Source organism: Podarcis gaigeae (assembly GCF_964106915.1).
Source record: "Podarcis gaigeae genome assembly, chromosome: 8".
NCBI classification, from domain to species: Eukaryota; Metazoa; Chordata; class Lepidosauria; order Squamata; family Lacertidae; genus Podarcis; species Podarcis gaigeae.
Genome location: NC_139684.1, coordinates 60,768,420 through 60,795,068, shown reverse-complemented (window position 1 = coordinate 60,795,068; position 26,649 = coordinate 60,768,420). Strand labels below are relative to the sequence as shown.

Below are 26,649 nucleotides of genomic sequence, written 5' to 3'. Positions count from 1 at the left end.
TAACATTTCTACTAAAGCCATATAACTTCATTCCCACATTCTTCTAACATTCATTAATTTTACAATATTTCTGTAAATAGTCTTTAAACTTTTTCCAATCTTCTTCCACCGACTCTTCTCCCTGGTCTCGGATTCTGCCAGTCATTTCCGCCAGTTCCATATAGTCCATCAACTTCATCTGCCATTCTTCCCGGGTGGGTAAATCTGGTGTCTTCCAATACTTCGCTATAAGTATTCTTGCTGCTGTTGTTGCATACATAAAAAAAGTTCTATCCTTCTTTGGCACCAATTGGCCGACCATGCCCAGGAGAAAGGCCTCTGCTTTCTTCAGGAAGGTATATTTGAGTACCTTTTTCATTTCGTTATAAATCATCTCCCAGAATGTCTTAATCCTTGGGCATGTCCACCAAAGGTGAAAGAATGTACCTTCAGTCTCATTACATTTCCAACATTTATTTTCGGGCAAATGGTAAATTTTTGCAAGCTTGACTGGTGTCATGTACCACCTCTAAATCATTTTCATTTAATTTTCTCTTAGGGCATTACATGCCGTGAATTTCATACCTGTGGTCCATAACTGTTCCCAGTCAGCCATCATTATGTTATGTCCAACGTCTTGTGCCCATTTAATCATAGCTGATTTCACCATTTTATCCTGAGTGTTCCATTTCAACAGCAAGTTATACATTCTTGACAAATTCTTGGTTTTTGAATCTAACAATTCTGTTTCCAATTTTGATTTTTCCACCTGGAAGCCAACTTTTTTGTCCAAATTGTATGTCTCCATTATTTGGTAATTATGGAGCCAACAGCTGAAAAAGAATCTCAGGGCAGCTTACAATGATCAAAGTTATGGCCATGATAAGACCCTGGTTTCAGGTTCCACTCAACAACTAATTTGCAGGGCCCATTTCAGATTGACTTTGATGGTGGGGCGAGGTTGTTCAACCCTTTCCTCATCTTTGTTTTCAACAAAAAGACTGACCAGCCTAACCAACCCCTAGGTATGCCTTGTCTCCAGGTAGGATTGGGAATGTCCCCTGCCGGAATGCCTCTTGGAAAGCTGCTGCCAGTCCGTGCTTACAATACTGAGCTAGATGGGAAGGGGCTGCGGCTCTTTGGCAGAGCATATGGGACCTTCTGCATGCAGTGCATTTTCAGGCTTTCCTGAAAATCCCTATGACTTGGGAAAATGGGGAGAAAGGGGCGGGGGTAGGGTGGGTTTTCTTTTTGCTGCTGTTGCGCGAGTTAAAAAAATGCAGAAAAGCTGTGAAATGACGATTTTCTCTTGTGGCCACTGGGTGGCAGTGGGACAGCAAGCATTTAATAATACAAATAAGGTAATTTCACCTTCTGAACTATGGGGTGGGGGGAGATCCCTCCAGAAAATTGGTGCGTCTGCTGTTTTAAATAGACAGCTCTCTCTCTCTCTCTCATAAATAAACCCTTTGCTGAGTTAAGAGAACATAGTGATCTAAAGGCTGGGATGGAATTAAATATGGAGAGGCCCCTAAGACACCATTAAAGTTTTAAGCTGCCGTCCTCCGAAGGTGGGTCATCACAGGGCTTTTGCTGAATTAGCTGCTGCTCCATCTGGGCTAGTGGATGTTTGCAAAGGAAAACAGAGAGCAGGGCTGGGGGCAAAGGTTAGACGGTGGATGTAACTGGAATGAGACAAATTATTCTGAATGGGCATTTGAAGTGAAACACAAAAATTAGAATTAGTACATAAAAAGAACCCTTCTGGATCAGGCCAGGGGCTCATCCTGTGCAGGAAGAGCACCTGACACTGGTGCTATTGAAAGAAGTGCATGGCTCACAGGAAAGCACAATAATCTGAATCTTGGGGTTAGGAACTTTCGATTATTATTTTTTTTGGCCTATATTGGTCTTGGAAACACTCACCACCCATTTAAATCACACAAATCCTAGGAACTGTAATTTGCCCCTCATGGAACTACAGTTCCCAGAACCCTTAGAATACTGGGAATTGTAGGTTTTTCTGGTGGCAAGTCATGTGCTTTACATGTATGGTGCGGATGTGACCTACGTTTCACTAGGGATTTGGTGACACAGGCAAGATTGATGTGGATTGAGAATTCATGGCTGAGATGCCCCACCAGCTCCAGGTTCCGGATTTGCACAAGACTGCTCTTGGAATCCAAGCATGAGCATAGCTGCCAAGAGCTGATGCCATAAACCCAGAGCTTACTGGCTTGAGGTGGTGATGGGCTTTCTTGTGTGCTTCCTTCAGTACACATGTCAATATCTAAGCCAGGGGACCATTGTTTCCCTTGCCACATACCTGGCTACAGGGAGCAGAGCCCACCTGCTGTGTTTTGAATAGACTATTACCTTCCAAGGGGTATTAACTCCTTAGCTTTCAGCTGGCAAGGAGATAAGGAAAGGCTACTGCATAAGCCACTCAGCATCCAGCAAAGCTGTTGGGTAGGGGCTGGAGAGCAAGTGGGGGGCAATCAGAGTTTCCCAGGTGAGCTGCAACCAGTACCTGGAAGACTCTTTAAGAGGAAATGAAACGGAAATTCTTTCAATAACTTTTTGGTGTGTAATATTTATTAAGGGCTGGTGAATAATTGATACTGATCTCAGCTTCCTGGGGCAGGTTGGCTCTTGGTTAGATAGTATTAAAGTTTAACAACACTTGGCAGCTGCAAAGTAGGACGTGCACCCAAGGTGTGGTCTTCCTAACACTGCGGGGCTGTGAGTGCTGAGTGTCCCTGAGCTGGCAGGAATGCGAGGGTATGAATCTCAGCTTGATGGAGATGGCTCTTAGCATTCACACGCTGAAGCCAGGTTCATTGATTACATGTCATATTTTCATTTTGGTCGGATCCCTTCATTGTTCTGTGATGGAGCTCAAGGATTGCAGCTCTAATGGGGTTTTCCAGCCTGTCAGCAGCTGCACATTGGGGGTCTGTTTGTTTCAGCCAGGAAGCCACAGCAGGTGCCTTCATATTAGCTGCAAACTGGACCACAACAATTCTCCAGCTTAGATATTGTGGTTGGAAATACCTATTTCAGTGCGGTTCAAACAAAATAAAAATCATTCCTTTATAGTTACCTCTTTTGATCCTGTTTGGTGGCATCCTCCCTCCCCAATGGCTGGTAAGTGTTGGTGCTTCAGTGATAATTTACCTCCACTTGCTGTTTCTTTCATCATCTTCTGGATCAGCCACAGTATTACTGCCACCTACTTAGGGATCACGTATAGATCCCTGACTAACTAGCATGGGCATTGAGATTAGTGTGCTACTGTCTGGTCTACATCACATTGCCACAATGTGGACAGCTCCTCTCCTAACTTGCATCAGTTTTTGCTCTGCCCCCCCTTGCTAGGGCAGGTGAAGACCCAGCTTCCTGCCCCAAAGTGGGGTCTGCAGGTACTGCCAACCAGCTGATCACCAGCACTTGCAAAGCTCTATGCCTTTGCCTGCATGGTTTGGTTTCAAACCACCTGGGCAAACGAAAACCTGTCACCTGGCATCAGGTGACTGATAGGTGGCTGGCTGGTTCCACTTGTCTGAAATGACCTGCAAGGGTTGGGGGAACCTAAGCATCCAGCTCACCAGCTGCAAATGCTTAGGCAGAAACAACTCTACATATATTGGGAAGTTGAGGGTCCAGCTTTGCTAAGGCTTGTAAACTGTCTTTCCAAAGGCACCCCATCCACCCAAACATCGTACATGTTCCTGACTACACTGCCCATCCATTGAATGTGATCTAGAAAAGACAACTAGAGCTTCATGTGGGCACAGTAAGTTTCCACTGCTGCAACTCCCTAGGTCAGTATGGCAAGCAGCTACAACAATGGGTTATAAGTCAACTAGGTTTTGCATAGAGTAGACCCATTGACATTAATGGATCCATCTTAGTCATGCTGATTAATTACTCTCTGATTAAAACTAAGTTGACTACCACCCTATTTACCCCAGGCATCCATTGGCTTTGAGTAGAGAAACCAAGGACATCTGCATCAGGGAAGTGTAGCTAAAGTTTTGGAGTGTTCACTGCCTGTATCTATGGTTGCTTCTAATGGGGATTGTATTGGCAATCTATCCGGAAGACATTGTATTTCAAGGCGTTAGTGATCTAACCTGGTTACCCTTCCTGCCTCTGTTTGCTTCCCCCTCTCTATCTCTTGTTCAGCTCTTTGATGGCTGAGAGGAGCCTTTAATGCCCTAATCTGTGGAAGGAAGTGATAGCGCTGGGTACCTTCACCTTCTTTGATGTTAGACACACTTCTTTGATGTTAGACACACAGTGGGGCACTGGGAGAGGTGGCTAATGAATAATCTGTATGTAGCCAGTTGAGCAAGCCATGTAGGCTATCTATCTATAAATCAGATGGTGTTGGGTATAGTTTCTGAGAAGCTCATGCACGGACTGATGGATTGCAGGGCCGTGCAAACCTAAGGCTACCTGGGGAAGACGCTTCATCACTTTTTGAGGACTTCCAAGTGGCAGATTGAAGTTACTTGCTTGGTAATGTATATAATGCTTGCTGTTTAGAATAAAATCTTTAATCTTCTCACTCACTTCTCACTCACGCTGAATCTCATTTTAAAAGAACCACCTTGCATTTGGAAAGACAGGGATTTGTCAGTGGCTCAGAAAATGGAGGCAGCCTGCCTCTGAATCACAACTGGTGAGGAATAATGACAGCAGTGGGCTGTTACCTTCCCATTCTGCTGATGGGCTTCGTAAAGGTATCCATCCAGCAGGCCACATGCTGGAGATCTTCTGATCCAGCATGACTCTTCTTCAGGTCCCCAGGACTTCAAAAGCTTGCTCCAGTTTTCAGAACATCACTAGTCCTTGTGGCTGACATTCCGAATGCAATAGCTCAACAGACCACTGCAGGTAACCACACTTTGAACTCAAGACTCCAGGATCTCTCCTATTCCTTTCTCATCTTCTTGCTTTACCCCATTCCTTCTGCTCTGCCTCTCCCCTCTCCATACTCTCCCCATCATCTGTAAGTAAGGAACTCAGCATGTGTCTCTATAAACAAAGTAACATTTATTTGACCTTTCGCATTACACAGTTCGCTAGGCAAATAAAATATTTGTTCAGTGACTTAAAGGAACTGATATGCTTGGCTCTGAGCAAGAGAGGAGCTGAATCTTGCGAAATACCAGTCTGGTTGGTTGGTCCTGCGTAGGGGCCCCTAATGGGACTTTCCCTCAGGATGCTGGGCAAGGCTAGAAAGGTCTGTCTGTGCTGCAGATGCTGTGGAACAAGTAACTACATGACCTCCTGATTTCCCTTGGAATGGGAAGTATTAAGGAAGAAGTGGTACTTAAAACCTGTTTGGGCTCTTTCTGCCCTGGAAGAATTCCCGCAAATTCTTGATTTGTCTGTAGCACTTTCATTGCAATTAATTTCCTCTGAGTTCCCTCCTGTTTCCAGATCAAGCTTATAGTCCATCCTTCTTCCTCTAAGTTGTCCTGGGTGATGCAGTACGACAGCGGTCCCATTTTTTCCTGATAAACAGCCAGTTGTGCCCAGAGAGGAGGGGAGTGCTTGTCCCGAGATTATGCATCTACATGGCCGAGTGGGAATTCAAGCCCAGATCTCCCTGCACTCTAAACCACTGCACTGGGGATTTTCATACTGCAAGATTGAGAACGGTAGCTACATTCCCATGAAAATGGCATGCTCATCACAACCAATCTTCGCCTGCAATGGAGCACTTGGTAGTGGAGCTCTGCAGGGCTAGCCACCCACCTGAGTGTGTACCCAGACTGCCCTGCAATGTGCAGAGAGCTGAATTGGCAGGCACATGGCGATTCCCCAGGATACAGACTGGTGAGGAAAGGGTTCCTGACACAAAGCGAACTTGAAAAAAGGCCTAGAACAGCTGGACTGCATCTCTATCTCCCTGCCATCTTTTAAGTCTGCTTACCCTCCTGCTCCATCTGAACACATTTACCTTGAGCCTGTTGTATGACCTGAATCCCTCTTCTCTTGCCTGCATCATTGTCACCTAGTGTGGTGCTCTTGCAGCCTCTGCTATAGACCCAGTTTCTCCCCCAGCTCTGATTCTCAAGCCATATCTCCCTTGCAAAGGCTGCTCTGGTTGTCCCTTCCATGAGGTTTTCCGTCCCAGCTTCCACTCCCCCTTTTGTATTACATGTTTGCTGAACGCTATTGATTTATGGTTGTTACTTTTACCCCCTTCGGGGAGAAGTCCCAGCCTCCTTTTAAGTCAAGCCCTCTCCTTTGAAGAGCTGACTCTTGTCACTCAACGCTCTCTTTGTTTTCGGTTGCCGGTGAACTCGCTAAAGCAGAAAAGAGAAATAACTTCCTGGACAAAAGAGCGACAAGCATGCCACTCTCTTGACCTCCCAGCCAAGATTAGCAAAAGATAAGAGCCTGGCACCTGGTTAATTTACTGCTGAAAGGCAGCAAATGGCTTTTTTTCTGATTTTCAGGTTTGTGGCCAGTTCTCCTTCCCTCCCGTATACCTGGAATGGGAACTCATGTTTCCAGAGGACTGGGCTCCTGTTCCTTCAATAGCTGGATGACCGAGGGATTATCAGCTGGTGCGCCTGGCATGAGATACTATGCTTGCTGAAGTCCCCTTTATACATAGAAATTAAGAGTACAGGAACACTGTCCTCTTTTGCAGCTGCCTACCCTCTTTGCAGCGCAACAGAGCATAAAAATCACTTGCTTTTCTTCCTGGTTGTGCTGGAACCTTTAACAGCAGCCAAATTTGCAGAAATGTTGCAGGTGAAGCTTTCTCCCCATCGCTGGATGTGAGTGGTATGAAAACCTTCCCTTGCTTAAATCCCCTCCATCAAAGTCTAGTGAGCTGGCCAGATACAAACGGCTCATAGCTCCTGCACCTTTAATGGGAAGAAACACCTGTTGACATTTCCTCTTCTACATAGCAATTATGGTTGCAGGATCCCTCTCCTCTTTTCCCATCTGCTGACCCTGGGGCCTAGAGCTGAGTGAAAAAGGGACTTCTGAAGTTCTCTGCCCTACTTGCCAGCAGAAGAATTGGAGGGAAAATTCCACTGAATAATCTTGGAGGGTAGAGAAATTCTCCAACCATTTCTCACCATCTGCAATGCAAGCAGCTCAATCCCCCCTTTTCTAACTTTTGTTGTTGTTTCTGCTGCTGCAAAATGTCTCTTTTTGATTGAATTTAGTCTTCTGAGGATGGCAGGTTTCAGATCTGAGCTGCACTCAGAACTGTGAGTGAAATTATTACTTATTCTTTTCCTCCATTAGCTCCTGTGTTATCCTGCTGAATTCTAGTTTCCTACCCCATTGTGAATATTGTGGGAGTAATTTTTTTTTCTTAAAAGACTGCCCTCATTAAAGGTCACCCACAAGAAAGGTCTCACAGAGAAATTTGTTGAATTCATAAGAGAAGCTGTCAAGCTACACCAGAAATATCTGGATGCTGATGCGCTTGATTGCCATGGAGGCAATGGTTCAGCATTAAAATGCTTTTCAGCTTTGTTTTGTCCTGGAACCGTAATAATCTTTGATTTCTGACAATTAAGTGCACTGGCTTAATTTCTTTGCTCTTGTCATGATCAACTGGCCAACTGGTGTGGATGGTCAAAGCATGGTGCTAATAAACCAGGGTTGTCTAAAGACCATCCCAGGACAGACACACAAAAGCCCTGGGGCTCTCTCTTTGAGGGACAGCCACAACTTTGCCACAAGAAGCAGAGTGCGTGCTTTGCATGCGCAAGATCTCAGGGCGTCTCCAGCACAATGATCTCATTTAATAGGCCTGGGAAATATCCCTACCTGCAATCTTTGGAAACCTTCAGTCAGTCATACAGCATTTGGCTAAATGGACTAATAGTCTGACTCAGCAGGAGTCAGCTCCCTGTGGAAAGTCATTTTGTCAGGATAGCTCCTGTCCCACAAGTAAATTGTTAGATGGGGCAACCCACAGCAGCTTGTAGGACGGCACCCAAGCAATTTTGCATGCCCATCCTACCTCCTGCTGAGAAGGATGCTTTCTCTATGGTGTGGCTATTTTGCACGCACAGGCAAGGCTGCAGGTCCAAACTTGGCAAATCCTGGTAAAAACCTACAGAAGGACCATAGCTCAGTGTCAGAGCATCAGATTTGCACACAGAGGGTCCCAGGTTCAATACCTGACATCTCTGGGTAGGCCTGGGAGAGCACCTTGCCTGAAACCATGGACAGCCACTTCTAGTCAGTCTAGGAAATACTGAGTTAGGTGGGGCGATGCTCTGACTGAGCCTGAGAACCTTAGGTTGGGTTCCCAAGGATGGTACAGCAAAGGATGTTGAATTCACTTGATGCTAAAGGATCCCCATGGGTCAGAATAACTCTCGCAGCAGAACACTGGAGCAAATGTTCACCTGCCTCTTCCTTATTATTAAAGAACTTCATATGCATTAGCTGAGTAATGTTGTTTGGCCCTGAAGTCCCACCTGTCAGGTATTTTGTAGACATAAGCCTGAGGCTGAGAGAGAAAGGAAGATTCCTTGTGGTGGACAAGAGATTTTTGAAGTAGGCATTTTCCAGCTCACAGTCCAAGCCATCAGTTCTAACGTTGCCCTACTGAACTCAGCAATCTTCCCTTCTAAATAAACATGCTCAGGATAGTGCTGCATGATAGCTTTTTACTGAGGGAAATGTGAACCCCTAATTGTTGGGTGCTTTTCTATAATAGCGGCCCCCTCTTTCTCCCTTGCAAAGTCCTTGCTCCTCCAGAGCGCCATGTCAAACCTGCACAGCTTGTTGAATGAGGTCAGTTCTGCCTCACACCCCATTCACGTAAACAGTTGCTTCAGCTAAACAACTCTCCAGTGTGCTACAACTCCCACTCTGTGAGATGTTGCCAAATAAGGGTGGCCATGTGCCCTACTTTCCAGAGGACACTCTCTGTTTAAAGAGTTGTCTGGTTTAAATTTAAAGACCTCTAAGACGGGAGAGCAGGAGGGGTCTTGAAATTGCCCATCAACAGTCAGTCCCTGGACAGCAGGCTGAGCAGGAACATACAGGCTACCTGGTCATGGTCTTCCCCACTTCTATGGGATGTATTGCATATCTACTTGAAGTATAGCAATTATTTACAAATGCGCCTTTACATGTATATATATACATTAACATGTGCAAATTTTATGTAAAGCACTTCATTCTTTCGTCCTTTTTTTTGGTAGTGCATAAATGATTGCTGAGCAGTACAGAACTCTTACAAAACAGATAGGAAGCCCACCTGAGAAACAGCTCTAGTTCATCCACACCCTCAGAATCCCTTATATGGTTTCTTTTGCATATGGGGAACCTCTAATCTCATTTAGATATTTGCTTTCAACCTAATCTGGTTGAAGCTTCAGCCTTAAGCAAACTGTCCACTCCACCAACGAGGCATATTACAACTCTTTTTGGCTTCCGATGAAAGTCCTCAGAGGTTTCCATCAAAGTAGACCCCTCAAACCAATTTGGAATGTCACGTTAGGCAGGATTTCAGGGGCAAGTCCAACCGCTACCAGAATAAAGCCTTCTTTGCAGGGTGCCTCAGTCTGGTCCAGGAAGGAAGATGGCTTCCTCTCTGAAAACACCAGAGTCCTTGTATTATTCTCACAGAACTTCACTGGGCACAATCCTTCCTTTGGGGAAAGGTCTGGTAAGGAGTGTGTAACCAGTTTTCCCCAATCATGTGCCCTCCTCACCCATTAGGCCTGGGAAACATGGCCAATGACCAGGAGTGTTGAGAGCTGTAGTCTCTCAGCATCTGGAGACACTAGGGTTGAGGAGGCTGGTGTAAACAGGACATCATGAAAGCATTTGTTCTTGGCGAACCCCTACAGCAGGCTTTCCCTAAGCTGGTGCTTTTCAGATGTTCTTGAACAACAACTCCCACCATCCCTGATTATTGGCCATTGTGTTTGGGGCTGGGAATTGAACAACACCTGGAATGCAGCAGACTGGAAAAAGCTACTATACAGAGATATCTAAGGCTGTGCCCCTTTGGTCGTGTAAACACACCTATAGATGGTGCAAACGCCTCCCCCCAACTTGAATTTTTTTCTTGGCTTTCCTTGAAATTGCTAAGTTATTCTGCCTGAAGTGAAACCTCCAAATTAACTTTGAATTTCCTTTAGGTGAAATTTTGGTGAAAAGGTTGAGCTGAAACCAACCTTTCCTTCTCATCATATGTTTTTGGACAGCATTAACTAAACAGTCCCCCCCCCCCCCGTCCCTTCATTGATTCTGCAACACTCTATAAACATTTTAATGAGTCAGAGGAAAGAATCAGAGCTATAAGTCATTAGTTGCTAGGAGTTTTCTGAAGACCATAACAGATGTTTCACATATGTGGCTCTCTTAGCCAACTGCCCATATTATCTCTTCTGAGAAAGAGCAGATGTTAGGATCTAAAGGGCTGCAACGTCTTCCAGGGTTTGTACAAGTCAACATCTTGTGTTGTTCGTGCTTTGACCATGCGTCTTCAGTTTAGTAAAAGCATGTAAACAGGCCAGGAGGCTTTGCCTTTAGGCCTCAACAAAACATGACGGTGCTTCCCCTTTGTGGAAAACTTTGGCGGCCACAAAATGTAGAAGGAAGACTTCTGTTTCAAATCACCCTTCCTTGCCCCATGTTCCTCAAAAGCCACTTGTGTGTCGCAATGAAATAATCCAAATGGCAGCCGGCCATTTTGGATCTGTCCTTTCATGCCGCCTCAGATCAAAGTCAGGTTAGGTGCGGAGGCTCTGAGGGCCTCCACCTGTGTGTGCTTCCCTTTCCCATAATGCGGTTGGTCCAGTCTTGCATGGCACTGGCAGGTGGATGCCTTGCTGTAGGTGAGCGACCTCTTCTTCTTCTGGCACTTCTGTATCGAGCGGAACACCCGCTTGCAGATGAGGTAGACAATCTCGCAGACAATGAGGACGATGCAGAAGGCAGACGCCCCAACCATGAAGTAGGTGAAAATCTTCTTCTCTGTTGGCCGAGCGATGTAGCAGTCCACTACATTGGGGCAAGGCTTCAGATCGCACTTGACCAGCTTAGGCATGTCAAAGCTCTCCCATATCCTATGCAGGAGGTAGAGGAAGACGATCTCGATAGCCAACTTGAAGAAGAGGGTGAGAACATAAGTCCACCAGAGCCCCCCATGTTTCTTGCCAGTGTCGCTGTAGAGTTTGGGGCAGTTCTCTCCATTCTTTAACCGGTTTTTCCTCTCCCTCTCCTCGCGGTAGGCCACATGCATTATAACCAGCAGCGAAGGGCAGGTGACAAAGATAAGCTGCAGGGCCCACAGCCGGGTGTGGGAGATGGGGAAGTAGTGGTCAAAGCAGACGTTGGTGCATCCAGGCTGACGGTGGTTGCAATCAAACTCCTTCTGCTCATCCCCCCACACTCGCTCAGCAGCCACCACATAAACCAGGACTCGGAAGACAAAGACAACGGAGAGCCAGATGCGCCCAAAAGCGGTGGAGTATTTGTTCACTCCGCTCAGCAGGCCCTGTAGGGTCTTCCAGTCCATGGTGACGGAAGTCTGTGGAGGTCCTGCTCACTTGAGCCTGGAAAGGAGGAAAGAGAGAAAAAAGAAACTGTGCGTAAAAAAATATTATTTCAACACTTCAAGATGGCGCCCCATACATTTGTAACCAATAACTGGCTGGGTATTCAAGCACTCAGGGTACCTGCCAGAGCTGGCTCTCTGAGGTGGTGAGGGATGTGATGGCTCCTCCTTCCATTACACCAGTGTTGGGGAACCTGAGGGCCAGGAGCCCCTTCTATCTGTGCCTCACCCAGGCCATACCCCTCACCAGCCCTGCTTCTCATCCACCTTGATTGTTTTTTCCTGGCTGGAATGTGTCCATGATCATACCTTTTGCTCTCCTGGATGGAGGATGGTGAGGTGTGTGTGTGTAGAAGCTAGACTACTGTACAAAGCAAACATTGACATTTGTTGCTTCACTTATTTTTACTTTTGCCACTGGCCCTGCCAAACGTGCCCCCCCCCCGAAAGGAAATTGGCCCTCGGGCTGAAAAAGGTTACTCATCCCTGCATTATTTGCATGGAAACCGATCCAACTTTCACTTTGGTCTTTTTTCAACACTGGTAATGGGAAGACGACAGGCTGACCATGCGGCCCACACAGATCTGTCCTCCACTTCCTCACTGCTACTCCCTGCCTCTCAGTATCTGCTGCCTGAGGCATCCGTGCCACACAGCCTAAGGGTAGGGCCAGCTCTGGGACCTGCAGGCTGTCTGGCTAGGGAAGGGCATTCATTACAAGGGGACTAACTGAGGAAGTCTCCTTCCATCAGTGGGCCAGAGAGAAGGCTGGCCATACTCCTAGTCCCTTATAGATGTCTTTGGGCTGGATTTACTTTCTGGTCTAAACAATAAAGACACTTTCTTGCTGGTGAGATGCTGCTTTTTGCTCCATTTGTCTTTACCTTGCCATATCTTCAATTGCATAGGGAGTAGACCTATTAGACTTTCCGTCTGCCCAGCCATTCAATTTTATACCACCTACTGACAAAGCCCAAAGTAACTTATTTCAAAGTAAAATATTTCAACTATAAAACATACTGCAGAACTGCCCAACACTCCAGATTAGACTACTGCGATACGTACCTGAGGATTGAGGAGGTCACCTGAATGGTTATGCTCAGACAGTGTCTGGGGCTGGTTTTAATTGGATGGAACAGTATTCCCCACAATTACACTTCTAGGGTTACACTGCATCATGGATTCTGTAGTCCTCCAAGGCTTCACTAACGCTCACGGGTTTTGGGCTGAACTGAACTGTTGTGGGTTTTATAGTCTCAGATCTTTACAAAGTATAATATTTACTTTATTTCACCTAAAGTTCTGGAACACTTTTCTGTTATGGAGGAATGCTAGATTTTGACCCAAATTCTGTTATGGGTCATATTTGTCAGCAATTCTCATGGAAACATGAAGAGGTGAATAGCATAATCTGGATTTATCTAGGCCTCTTTATTAAGCACACAGATTTACTCTTTCTGAAAGTGTTGATGTCACAAGATTTATTAACCTGGGCTGGCAGACAAGCAACAACAATTCTTAGTTGATTAATTCTAGCTTACTCACAGTCTCAGTAGCTTCTTGGCACTTCCTTAGAATAATTAACTTACAGGCCAAGGACGTAATCAGAAAATAGGTGAGTAGGAGCAAGGGTTTTGGCTTGACACACCCTGTTTTGAATTTAGCACCTGGTGCTCAGTCTGGGATTCACAAGCCACTGAGATGCAGCCCCCATGAAGTACCATGGACATGAATTAGCATCTCACAGCCAAATAATGACCTCTTAAATTCAGACCTAGCACTTCTCAGGTGCTTGGGAAGGCCCATAGCTCAGTGACAGAGCATGTGCTTTGTAAGTAGAAGGTCTTGGGTTCCATCAGTGACATCTCCAGGTGGGGACATTCAGGCAGAGAATGTCCTCTGCCTGGAGAGCCCCTACCAGTTAAGTGTTGGCGATATTGCCAATGGTCTGATTCAGTGTAAGGTGGAGTAATTGCTTGAGGAAGGGTGGTAGCTCAGAGGCAGAGCCCATGCAAAAGATCCTAGGTTCAATCCCTGGCATCTGCAGGTAGCGCTGGGAGAGTTTTCTCTCTGAAACACTGGAGAGCTGCTGCCAGTCAGCGGATGCTACTGAGCGAGATAGCCTGATTTGGTGTGAGCCAGCTTGTTTGTTTTGCTCCCTCTGAATTGTCAGAATCTCATATACAGTGGCAGAATGCAAGCATTGGGGTTGCTGTTAAGGGCATCCGAAATGCATCCCTCATCCCATCTAGGTCAGGTTTTTCCAGGACAGCAGTAGCTCTTCCTTAAGCAACCTAATTAGATTTTAGTCAGCTGTCTAACCAGTCTTTCCCTTTCATCCCTAGTGGTGTGCACAATCCACCCACTTAGCTTTTTACCCTCTGGAAGGAACACACCAGAATGGTGGAATAGCTTTCCTTTTAACTCTTAGTTCCCTGGCTTCTTTTTCCATTGAGATTCCATGGGGGGGGGGTGGTTAAATGTAGGGATGGGAGAACCTGTCAGTTTTGGCTGCTCTCAGTTTCTCACTTTTCCCATCTTAAGTTCAGTCCTCCATATTTCCAGGTCAGTTTGCATTTTTAAAAGGTTCTTATGAAAATCCATCAGAATTTTAGCGCAAATTTCTCCTAATGCACACACTTTTGCAAAGCAATTTATCCTAATAAGGTGCTGTTTCCATAAACTGTACAAGTCTTTTAATGAACACTTTACCTTAATAGATGCATTTTTACACACATTACTTAGCTGGGGAATTTCAACGCAAATTCAGAGAAGTGGGAATTTCACTGAATGACTGTGCTTTGGAATACTTATTGTTTCAGAAAGTGAGTCAGGCAGGTTCCGGAGGTCCATTCTTAACCTGAAACTGTTCTTAACCTGAAGCACCACTTTAGCTAATGGGGCCTCCTGCTGCTGCCGCGCTACTGGAGCACAATTTCTGTTCTCATCCTGAAGCAAAGTTCTTAACCCGAGGTACTATTTCTGGGTTAGCGGAGTCTGTAACCTGAAGCGTATGTAACCTGAAGCGTATGTAACCCACTGTATATGTTTGCCTGTTACTCCGGGTTCCTTTGGGAGGAAGAGTAGGATATAAATTTACTCATTAAATTATAAGTTAAATAAATGTGAACTGAATCAAAATTCTTCCCCCACCCGTAGTTAGATACTTGTCCTTTGGGTTGTGTATTTCCTTTTTTTTTTGTCAAGCGCAGTTGTACTGTTCATTTTAAAACATTGTGTTATTGCATTGCAATTTTATATGTCTATTATTATATAACAGCAAGGCCAGTCGTGGCAAACAGCGTGCAGTCATTCGTTAAAGTAAACATGTGGGTAGGGAAAGCCCTGCCAACATATGCTTTTAATAAGGAGAAAATAAGACATTTCTTTTTGAGGAATGGCCATTTTTCCTACGCACTGAGCTGCAAAATCAGATCCTGCTTTGCCATGTTTTCCACAACTGAGAGGCTCCCAGTTCCCCAATCTCAAGAAACTTACCGCAGCCAAAGGCCTATCAAGAAGTCAAGGCAAGCTTAACCATATCAACGTATGCATTTAAATACATATTTTGAAACTAAAGTAGTCAATTTTATGCCTATATTGAGAATAGGGAAATTTGGGTGTTTCCCCTGCTATTAAGGTGTCTGTTTGCTCTGCTTTTACAGTGGGTAATCCTCTATTAGAAGCAGTTCTCTATGTGTATGGTATTTGTACAAGATCAGATTAAATATAAAAGGATTTTAACAGTCCTTACTTGGACAACAGGCCCATGGAACTGCATTTCTCTTTATATTATGTTCATGATTTCTAAATGTGATAAATTAGCATATGCCAGAATTTTCAAAGGAGGGACTTTTGTCTGGGCAGCAGTAAGGGAAGAAGTGGGTAACCCCCTATCTGCTGCAATCCCAATAATTATGTAACATTCCCCCCATGAACTGTCATTTGCATCTGAAATATCACACAGGTTAAATGCACAGGTACATGGAAGGTTATGTCTTGGTCTTCATTCCTGAAAGACAAGGGGAAGGCTGCCTGCCTACAACACATGCCCTCTCAATAAATATGTGACCCTGAGTTTCTTAGTTCTTGCAGGCATTTCCTGTGCAAAGGTGAGAGGTGCCAACTGGATGGGGCAACTGTCTGGCATCAGGAGGAATGGACTGTCTTCTGTAATGTAGAACACATGGGCTGGGCTGCCGATCGAGCGAGACTAGAGAACGAGATCAGAGCAGTTATTCCTGAAGGACAGGATCAGAATGGTAGAGAACATGACAGGAAGAATTTTGTTTGTGGTATTTTAAGGGTCTTCTTTGGCGTTATGGACACCACATTTAGTTGATTGAAAACCTTTTCGAAGACTAAGGCAGCAAGAATCCTGATCTTTTAGTAAAATATGTAAAAGCTGCTTCATTAGATTAGTGCACAATTTTTGTATGTAATAACACCCTTTGAGATCTGAAAAGTGGGTCTTTTTATGGGCACTTGAAATAAAATGTGGATGTCTAACTTTGCTGTAATTCTGTTTGCTACTGTTAATATTGCAAGTGCATGTTAAAAGCAGATAACATGCACAAAGACTGTGCAAAGGTATTGGTTAAAAAATAATTGTGGCTACTGCATCAAGCTTAAGTGTGGCATTTAATTTGGCGTTTCAGGCTTTTTGGGGTGCTATGACTTGCAAAGGTGTGTTTAAAGGAAGCTGCTTGTACATCTGATTAAGTAATGGTATTTACACAACTGCTGGAGTTTGATTTGCTAACTTGTAAAATCAAGTTGGCTTGCTTATGACACATCACCGCAGGCACAATTATCTTAAATGGGACACCCATAAGTTGTAAATTGCCATTTTGCTTGACTTCTACCTGGGATACCAAGAAAATAATGTAAGCAATGGGCTTCTCCCAAGGTATGTCAGATAGAGGGCAAGAGCGAGATTCCTGAATTGCAGGGGGTTGGATGAGATTAAGTGTTCTCTGGGTGTTAACTAATCTCCATTATGTGATTCCAGGATGGCTCTCTGCTCCTGTGCCTTTAACAGCAGCTGGACACAGAAACTGAATGGTCAAAGCTTTCACTATTGGAATACCACTAGGAAAAGCATCGTCTTCTAGATTTGTTTGTGTCAGGTGGTCAGATGCAAAAGTGGAAAGGGCCACTGGCCCTTTAATAGTTCTGTGGAGGAGGGCATTTTTAATTTGCAGGAGAAGAAACACCTTCTGAATGTCTTTTAAAAGGTAAAGGTACCCCTGCCCGTACGGGCCAGTCTTGCCAGACTCTAGGGTTGTGCGCTCATCTCACTCTATAGGCCGGGAGCCAGCGCTGTCCGTAGACACTTCTGGGTCACGTGGCCAGCGTGACAAGCTGCATCTGGCGAGCCAGCGCAGCACACAGAATGCCGTTTACCTTCCCGCTGGTAAGCGATCCCTATTTATCTACTCGCACCCGGGGGTGCTTTCGAACTGCTAGGTTGGCAGGCGCTGGGACCGAACGATGGGAGCGCACCCCGCCGCGGGGATTCGAACCGCTGACCATGCGATCGGCAGGTCCTAGGCAGGTCCCGCCACCCGCATCCCTTCTCTGAATGTCTTTACACACCTATTAAAGACACAGCAGCCCCACTCCTCTGTTGCATCTGGCCACCCTAGAGTCAGGACATATTTACATCCTTGGTGTATATATTCCAGTAAAAGCAAGCAGTTGGTTGTTTTAAAGGTTACCTCCATTGCCTGAGTGTTTTGATTTTGGAAGTCGTCCAATATATAATCTCAAGAGTTTATTAACAGCTAAGGTATTGTCAAATACTATATAACCATTACTCATCGGGTCTGAAATGTTTGCATGCAAAATAATGTAACCAACTTCCACCCAAACAAACAGATATAAACAAGGTCACTGAAGTCTTCTTTTTTTGCTCGCTGACTCATTTAATGGGCTTAAGCCTTGCTTAGATTGAATTCCAGAGAAGCACTGACATTTGTCCAGTATGGTTGCCAAATGACCAGAAAAACAAAGTTTCTAAGCCTTAAACAGCACCTTGATCTGGACAAATCAACAGAGAATATTTTTACAGCAGCCTTCCCCAATGCCATGCCTGCAACATTTATTTAGTCATCTTACTACAACTCGCATGAGCCCACAAACACGGCCAATAGTCAGGAACTTAGTAGCCTGAAACATTAGAAGGCACTGGGTTTGTTGCTTTTTGAAACACAGTCATCTACCAGCATAGCTTGCTGATCCAGCTGTTGATGCCGGCAGAGGAGCAGGGGCTAGTTCAAAAAGTTGGCACCCCTACCATCCATTGATACTTCAGACTCTCACTTTTATTTGGTTTCTACCATTCCTCTGCCTAGCTTAATACTTGTGGCTTAAAACAGTAATATTTGGAATGCCTCATAGCTGAGGACAGCCAACGTTTAAAAGTACCCTTCCCCTTTGCTTTTAACAGCACATGCAGACATGAGATGAGGTCAAGCTTTTCCTGGCCTGCGAATAGATGTTGTTGGGAAACTTCAACCGCTCATCTGAAGAAGTGTGCATGCACACGAAAGCTCATACCAAGAACTGACTTAGTTGGTCTTTAGGACGCAGGTGGCACTGTGGGTTAAAGCCTCAGCGCCTAGGACTTGCCGATCGAAAGGTCGGCGGTTCGAATCCCTGCGGCGGGGTGCGCTCCCGCTGCTCGGTCCCAGCGCCTGCCAACCTAGCAGTTCGAAAGCACCTCCGGGTACAAGTAGATAAATAGGGACCGCTTACCAGCGGGAAGGTAAACGGCGTTTCCGTGTGCAGCTCTGGCTCGCCAGAGCAGCGATGTCACGCTGGCCACGTGACCCGGAAGTGTCTCCGGACAGCGCTGGCCCCTGGCCTCTTAAGTGAGATGGGCGCACAACCCCAGAGTCTGTCAAGACTGGCCCGTACGGGCAGGGGTACCTTTACCTTTACCTTTAAGGTGCTACTGGAAGGAATTTTTTTTGTTTTGACTATGGCAGACCAACACGGCTACCTATCTGTAACTTCAATCGCTCAGTTTCTGTTATCTCAGGTTTTTGTTAACAACACAGGAGCAGGGCTAGTAAAGCAACGGCAACCCTGCTTATAGCTTAATCTTAAGTGCACTGCTGCAACTAAGCAAACAGACAGGCTTAGTAACTCCCAGCACCCCCTAGGGTGGGACATGGGTGCCTCCACCTTTAATAGTAATGTAGCTGAAGGCATTTCAGCAGGTGCAACTTGCATGCAGAGCTACACCTGCTGGAATTCCCTCATCTAGAGTGCTCTCCTCTTTTGTATCAGGCTGCTCCATCATTACCTTGCACCTCAAATCTCGACTGGGGAGGGGGGGTGTGCTCAAAAAGAGCTGCTTCTTTAACAGGATGCACGTGACATGTTTTCTGGTCTCACAAAAACCTGCCCAGAGCAAACAGGCTTGTTCATCATTACTGTGCTTTTGGCTCCTGCATTCCAGGCAGTACTTAAATGGGAGTTAGCTGGTGAAGGAGTGCACTGCAGGTGAGCTGATAATCTAACCTTCAGGGCTGAAAGGGGCAGGCATTAACCTCTTAACTGCTGAAGCACCCAGGACCCATCTGAAAACCATGTCTATTTAGCTAACATTTCATGCAGGCAAGCGAGCTGGTTGATGCTAGGGACAGAGTGCTCTGTCCCCCCTTCACCAGGCAACTGTGCTCCCATGCTAGCTGCAGAGGAGAGAAAGAGAGCAGGCTATTTGCCTCTTAGCAGGCTAGTACCTTAGGGCCACCATATTTCAAAAAGTAAAAACCAGGATACCCCAAAAGTTGTTGAGCTTTCCAAAAAGCAATTTTTTTGATTGACTTGTCTAAGATCCAGAACAAAGCGTCACCTTTTGGAAATTTCCCCCGGATGTCAATTCCGCCTTTGAAATCCTGGTAATGTCTGGGAAAATCTGGACGTATGGCAGCCCTAAATTTCATAGGCTTAGAAGCAGGGGAAACTTCCTTGTACTGAGTCAGCCATTGGTCCATCTAGCAGCTCATTGCTATCTGCACTGACTGGCAGTGTCTCCCCATGGTTTAGTTTGAGGACATTCCCAAACCCAACCTGTAGACCTTCTGCATGAAAGCAGATGCCCTAGCACTCAGCAACAAGTCTGGCCTAACGGATACAGAGATGGAATTTGATCTGGGAGACCTGATTGCAGACCCACTCCAGAGGCTTGTTCTAAAGACTCAGGGAAGCTATGCCCCTCTCAGCCCCCTTTTTCCCATGTGACAGGAACTGATATAATAGTCTACCCAGCTAGCAGGTCTGTTATACTTTTGCAAGAGCAATTTGCAATTAGAATGTTTTATAAATAGATAAAGGTAACCAATGGGATTCAGTTCAACCCCATAGTCCCCAAAGCCAAGACAAATCACCCTCACTCTTCCTCAAATGATTCATCACAATGCTTTGCACTGATTTATCATTTTCTGAGTATTCTTCAATATATCTTTGATTATATTAACACCAATAGCTTTATAAATCATCCACATACCTGGGTGCTGCACAAACATTAAAAACATACCCAGTTTACAATTGAGTAATGCAGGCTTACAATAATTATGCCAGTGACTCTTTCAACTGCTCTTTAAAGAAGGGAGATGGGGGCCCCTGTGACCCTTCAGATGGTGTTGAACACTCCAGATCCCTTAATGTTTTATTATTGACCATATTGAGTGGGGATGATGGGAGTTGGAGTCCCGTAACATTTGGAGGGCTATGGGCCTAGCCCCACTGTTTGATTTAAGGATAGACCTAATTTAGCACAGATGGGCAACTGTAGCTGAGGGAGAAAGGAGCTGGCTTAAAAGATACCTGATAAATGCATGGTTGAGGTAAGACTTGAACCCAGACCTTCTCTGTTCATGGCTCACTTCAGGGGGAGCCAACATGGTGCCCTCCAGATGTTGCTGGACTACAACTCACATCATTCCCAGCCACCAGATGATGGGACTTGGGCTCTAGCAAAACGAGGAGGGCACCACATAGGTTACCCTTAGCTTGCTTTGTTTGTTAAAGGCTTTTCAAACACACATACACACACACACAACGTGTGGAAAAAAATAAATACAGTATACAAATTTAGGGTTGCAGCCAATCCTAGTTTTGCTCAGAGTAAACCCCTTGAACTTAATGACCATGACTGACTAAGGAACATTAATGTCAATAGGTCTACTCTAAGTAGGACTTGGTTCGATACCATTTATAATAATCACTTTTTCTGTATTTCCTGGGCTTGACACAATATAAAGTAAATTAATTGCTCTTGTTTTCAAAATTGATAACTCAAGTCATGAGCCTACTTCCATACTTTGTAGTGGTGAGAGCCATCTGGACATGGTCCAATGTACTACTTGCTTGCAGCTAAGAGCTTGGCTCCTAAGCCAGACTGGGGTGGGCCTACAGCCAGGCAGAAGCTGAATTTAAATATGAAATCTCTTCAGGTGACTGTGAGCAAGCCAGGCCAGCCATGGGCAACAGAACAGGGGCAAATTAATGATTGGATCACAAGACAAACATCCTTTGCACCATCCCCTTTCACCTAATGATGCTGATTGCTTGGCTGTAGGAAGTTTTCATGCATCACCTAATTAACTTATGGAACTCATTGTCACAGGATGTGATCACAGTCATTAGTTTTGATTAGTGCCAAAACATGTCCTCTAGTTTCTTCAAACTTTTCCTCCCCTGTGGAAAAAGGCTTCAACTTTTCTGCCTCTTTCTGAGGGCCTTTTAGAATTCCTTCCTAAGAAATACTTTAAAACAAAACTGATGAACAGCTGTCAGGCACACTGTCAACAGCCTCCACACCTTCTTCAATCCAAAGGCCACATTACCTAGTGGGCAATCTTCTAGGTGCTGCATGCCAGTGGTGCATGGGGCCAAAGGTAAGTGTGCAGGGCAATTATGCAGCTTTTACCTTTGTTCCAGCCATGCAAAAAACAAAACAAAACCAGAACACACCATGTCCCTATTTTCCATGGACGTCCTTGATTCAGAGAAGCTATCCCGGTTTCTAATTTGATCCCGGAATGTCCCACTTTTCCTTAGGATGCCCCTATATTTTTTGCTGAAAAATATTGGAGGGTATGCCAGAGGGTATGAGAGTCCCATAGACTGCAAGAAGATCAAACCTCTCCATTCTGAAGGAAATCAGCCCCGGGTGCTTACTGGAAGGACAGATCATGAAGCTGAGGCTCCAGTACTTTGGCCACCTCATGAGAAGAGAAGACTCCCTGGAAAAGACCCTGATGTTGGGAAAGATGGAGGGCACAAGGAGAAGGGGACGACAGAGGATGAGATGGTTGGACAGTGTTCTCAAAGCTACCAGCATGAGTTTGACCAAACTGCGGGAGGCAGTGGAAGACAGGAGTGCCTGGCGTGGTCTGGTCCATGGGGTCACGAAGAGTCGGACACAACTAAACGACTAAACAACAACATGCCAGAGGATTCTGCACAATACCCCCGCCCTTCAAACAGGCAAGAGACATTATCACTCCTCACGGACAAATTCCAGCCAGGCAAAAATACTCTCCACTAGGGCAAGAGCACAGCTGGTAAGTATTATGCCCTAGACACACAGGCCTTATTTGATAATTTCAGAATGCCCTTTCTTTTCTCAGTATTTGCTGAAGAATGATTAAAAGCACACACACACACACACACACACACACACGGGAAGTATTCAGAACTATGCTTGTTCTGATGGCTTGCAAAAAGAAGAAGCAGAGGAGGAAGAAGAAGTTTTATAAAGAATAGGTCTATTAAAAGCTGTAAGCAGTGATCCATAGATGGAACCTCCATGGGTACAAGTTTACCTTTGGATACCAGATCTTGCCTGCTGGTACAATTCCTGGAGATATCCAGCAAGCCCCTCTTGAGAACAGAATATTGGACTAGGAGATCTTTGAGGGACCTTTAGTCTAATCCCAATTTTTATTCTCAAAGGGTAATGGCTCATAGCGTCTGCATGTGTGAAATAATAAAGAAGAGGTGAGTGATGGTAGAAATGTATAAAATTATGCATGATATGGAGAAAGGGGATAGACAAAAGTTTTTCTTCCTCTTTCACAACAATGGAACTCATGGACATTCAGTGAAGTTGAGTGTTGGAAGATTCAGGGCAGATGACAGAAAACGCTTCTTCACGTAGCACATAGTTAGACTATGGAACTCGCTCCCACTGGAGGCAGTGATGTGCCAGCAACGTGAATGGCTTTAAAAGAGGTCCGGGCAAATTCATGGAGGAGGAGAGGGCTATTGATGGCTACTAGCCAGGATGGCTATGCTTCTGAAAACCAGTTGCTGGAAACCACAGGAAGGAAGAGTGCGCTTGTGCTTGGGCCCTGCTTTTGGGTTTCCCAAAGGCATCTGGTTGGTCACTGTGAGAGAGGGATGCTGGGCTGGATGGGCTATTGGCCTGCTGCAACAGGTTCTTCTTATGTTCTTAAGAGAATGCCTTCGAGCATGCGCAGAGTGCCTTTCTCAAACTGCTCATGTTGAACAAGTTTGGGATTAAGGCTTAAAGTCAGGGGCTGTAACTGATACCAACTGCGAAAGTAAATTGTGGCTGGTTCCCCTGTGTGCACTCACCCCTTGAGGGCTGCCACATCACAGGATGAGCTGCATGTGTGAACGGGCTCACTAGTCAAGCCTTGTGAACAAACACAAAGGGAGGGGACACAGCTTAGTAGTACAGGTTGTGCTTTTTGTGCAGAAGGCCCAATTGCCAACATCTCTAGGTAGGGCTGGGAAAGACTCCTGCCTGAAACCTTGGACACCTGAGCTATATGGAAAGGGCTGTGGCTCAATGGTAGAGCATGTGCTATGCATGCCAAAGGTCCCAGGTTCAATCTCTGGCATCTCCAGGTAGGAGTGAGAGAGACCCTGAAGAGCTGCTGCCAGTCAGTGTAAGCAATATTGAGCTAGATGGGCAAATGAGCTAAATCTATATAAGGCACCTTTTGTGTTCCTGTGTTCCAGCACTGTCTATAAGAGGTAGGGCTGGGAAAGACTCCCTGTCCAAAACCCCGGAGAGTGGCTGCCAGCCAGTGTAGAGAGTATTGAGCTAGATGGACCAGTTATCTGACTTGGTATACGGCAGCTCCCTGTGTTCCAGTGCTGCCTATAGCAAAACCCACTTGCCCCCCATCCCTTTTCTAGGGCCAACACTTTGAAAAGTCACCATTCAAACACCTGTCCTTAGTGCCGCCTCAGCCATGACACTTCTCTCTGCTGCAGGCCTGACCCAGCCCTCTGTCATTCTACCTTTCCTAAACATCTGGTGATAATAGACTTCCTCATAATCTCACCCATTCTTCCCCTCAGTAATGTCGGAATCCCCCAGGGTTAACAGATGTCTTTTGTTTCAAACCCTCCATCTCTTAGAACTTTATTAAGGCCCTTTTATTTCAAAGGCCTAGCCTTCTGGGGAGCACCAAAGGGCCATTTGATGGCTCCATCAGTGCCTTTTATTTTCAACCCATCCCCTATATCGGGGTCTCTAATCTTTTGGGAGGGCCTGAGGGCACATTTGGAAAGCTATCATGAGCACCACAAAACGCCCATTTCCCAGAGGAAAACCCTCCGAGATACCCAAACAACCCTCAACAAATAAGATACAGGCAAAATAGCCAGTCAGCCCTCACAAACGGCAATCCCCAAAAGCCAAACGCCTCATTTAAAAGTTATTTTTACTAACAACAGCAGTAATAATAACACCAGGGAGAGCCAGGAGGCGGGCACTAAGGCAGATGCCCAAGGGCACCACAGTGCCCACAGATGCAAGTTTGGGGACTCCGACCTAAGTGGTTCTCACCACCAGCCTCCTTTGTAAGCAAAGACGGGTCTGAGACTCTACCTGTGATCTACTCCTTAGGGCGCAAATCCTAGAGACACTAATATCAATGTGTAAATATGAAGTAAGCATCTCCTTAGGGGCCAATGTCATCTGGGGGTGGGTGGGTCGACTGCAGACTGGTGCTGGGAGAAAATGATTAAGCCCTGCCTACAGGCCCCACACTGAATCGGGGCCCCACATGGTTACGCTTCCCCTGAAAATGCAGCTAGCATGAAGCACGCACTAACAGTAACTTTTAAAAAGGACAGATCCTTTACATGGGGCTGAATTCTGTTGACTGCAGCGGGACTTGCTTCCAAAAACTGTGCATACAATTGCATTTACTTCTTGGATCGTGAAGTCTTTTCTTTCTTTCTCACTCTCTCGTAACAGAAGGATTGAACACATGCCCAGCTTTTTCCTACTGAAGCCAAAGGTGCTTTCAAATGATCATGCCCCCATTAAAGAACTGTCAGCCTTCCATCCCCCACAAAGATGCTTCCTTTTTTAAAGTCCTAAAGACCTCCCTGCCCCCCCGCTTTAGAGTTCTCAGCCCCAACAGTCTCTAAGGTGAGTCGAGCCACTTACACAAAAGCATAAGAGGGTGTAGTAGGCACTTTCTTTATAACAGACATTTAAAAAAATCAGAATTGCCAACCAGGTTTGATTTGTTCTTGGGCAAACTGTCTGGAAGATTTCTTCTAGGCACATCTAACGACCACAATGTTATTGGAGCCAGAGCAACGAAAATGCCTCGTTCAGATGCTATTCACTCAGAATAATCTGTGCCACTTCCTCGATCCACCGGTATAAAGTTAAATTCTACTTACCAACTCCGAATCTTCCTTGATCTTCCTTGCTGACTTCGCCCAGAGAAAAGCTGGGAAGTCTTCCTGGAGGCAGGACCCCGTAACTTTAGGGTTTATGCCATAAAACTTTCTCCCCGTCCTGCATAGGGAAGCGCCAAAAAAGCCGGGCTCATTGCACTGTAAGGAGCTGCCTTATTTTTGTGTGAGCAATAAGGGTGTGGTGCCTCTTGGGTTGTGCAAGAAGAAAGGAATCCTTTCTGAGTTGTGAAGGGGGTGGCAGAGAGAGAGGCTTCGGCTCAGCCGGTTTTCTGCAGCTGATCAGGCTGCAAAAGTGCATACGGGACCCAGAGGCGGTGTGGGACAGCCTAGCACACACAATGCCCCTTTCCTTTCCCCCCTTCTCTTTGGGATGCCACACTCTCTAAAGCTGGTGTATGTCAAACAAGCCTGTTAGGGCAAGTTGCAGACTAGGTGCGAGGGCAGCTGCTCTTTGAAGATCATGATGGAATGTGGGAGGGAACAGATTAGCATAGCTGCCAATTCTTTTCTTTTTTTGTCTTAGTATTGAGATTGCACCATCAGGTTATACACAATATTTTTCTAGGAACTCTAACCAACAAAGACCCAAAGCACAGGAGACAATAAAGGAGAGGGAACAACCACAAAGCTACAGAAGGGGCCTTGGAGGTCCTAGTCCAACCCTGTGCTCAAGGGGTGGGGAACGGTTTTCAGCTCAAAGGCTGCAATTCCTTTTGGGGGGCCCCACATGTCATGAGTGGGTGTGGCCAGAGGCGAATGTGGGTGGAGCAATGCAGGCAAATTTTACCTCTGTACAGTAGGCTAATTTCCACACACTCTCTCACAGCTCCCTCTCTATCCTCCACCCATGGAAGCAAGAGACATTATCACAGTTCAAGGACACATTTTGCATTCAAGGAGGGTGCGAATCAGGGCCAGCACTAGGGGGCGTGGTGAGGCTCCTGATGGCTGGATAGGCTTGGAAGGCTGCATTTGGTTGCCCATCCCTACCTTAGGCTGAAGAAGAGTTCAAGGGAACTCCAAAGCAGGCTTGCAATGTTTCTGTAAATCACAATTAGATATTTTCTGAACAGTCCAAGTGTAATTTCTATGGTAGTTTATGGTGGACCTGGTGCTACTCATCCATGTGAGGTTTCCACAGCTTCCACAAGGCATTATCCTAATCAAACTACTGTCCCATATGATCCCCAATTTAATCCAAATTTACCGTTTTTTATATTTTTTTAAAAAAATCAAATTTTCCACCGAAATGGTAAATTCCAATTAAATGTTGAGCAGACGCATGTCTGCATGAGCGGCACCAAAGGCACCATAAACTGCCCTGAGGAAAGACCTCCTCACAGATACCTCCAGTTTTTATATACTTACTTAGAATGAGTTTCAATAGG

General features: G+C 45.6%; 1 protein-coding gene across 1 annotated transcript; it reads right to left on the bottom strand.

The window, feature by feature from the left end:
• Positions 1 to 5,019: 5,019 nt before the first annotated feature.
• LOC310850399 (gap junction beta-3 protein-like) lies at positions 5,020 to 25,728 on the bottom strand. Its single transcript, XM_083751910.1, has 2 exons — positions 25,244 to 25,728; positions 5,020 to 11,549 (listed from the first exon to the last, which is right to left on the bottom strand). Exon 2 carries the CDS (start codon positions 11,510 to 11,512, stop codon positions 10,709 to 10,711), a length of 804 nt encoding a protein of 267 aa, XP_083608036.1. The 5' UTR covers positions 11,513 to 11,549; positions 25,244 to 25,728; the 3' UTR covers positions 5,020 to 10,708.
• Positions 25,729 to 26,649: the final 921 nt, after the last annotated feature.

What these genes read in the sequence shown, in the direction of transcription:
- LOC310850399 (XM_083751910.1), bottom strand. Translation starts at nt 11,512, where the DNA reads ATGGACTGGAAGACCCTACAGGGCCTGCTGAGCGGAGTGAACAAATAC.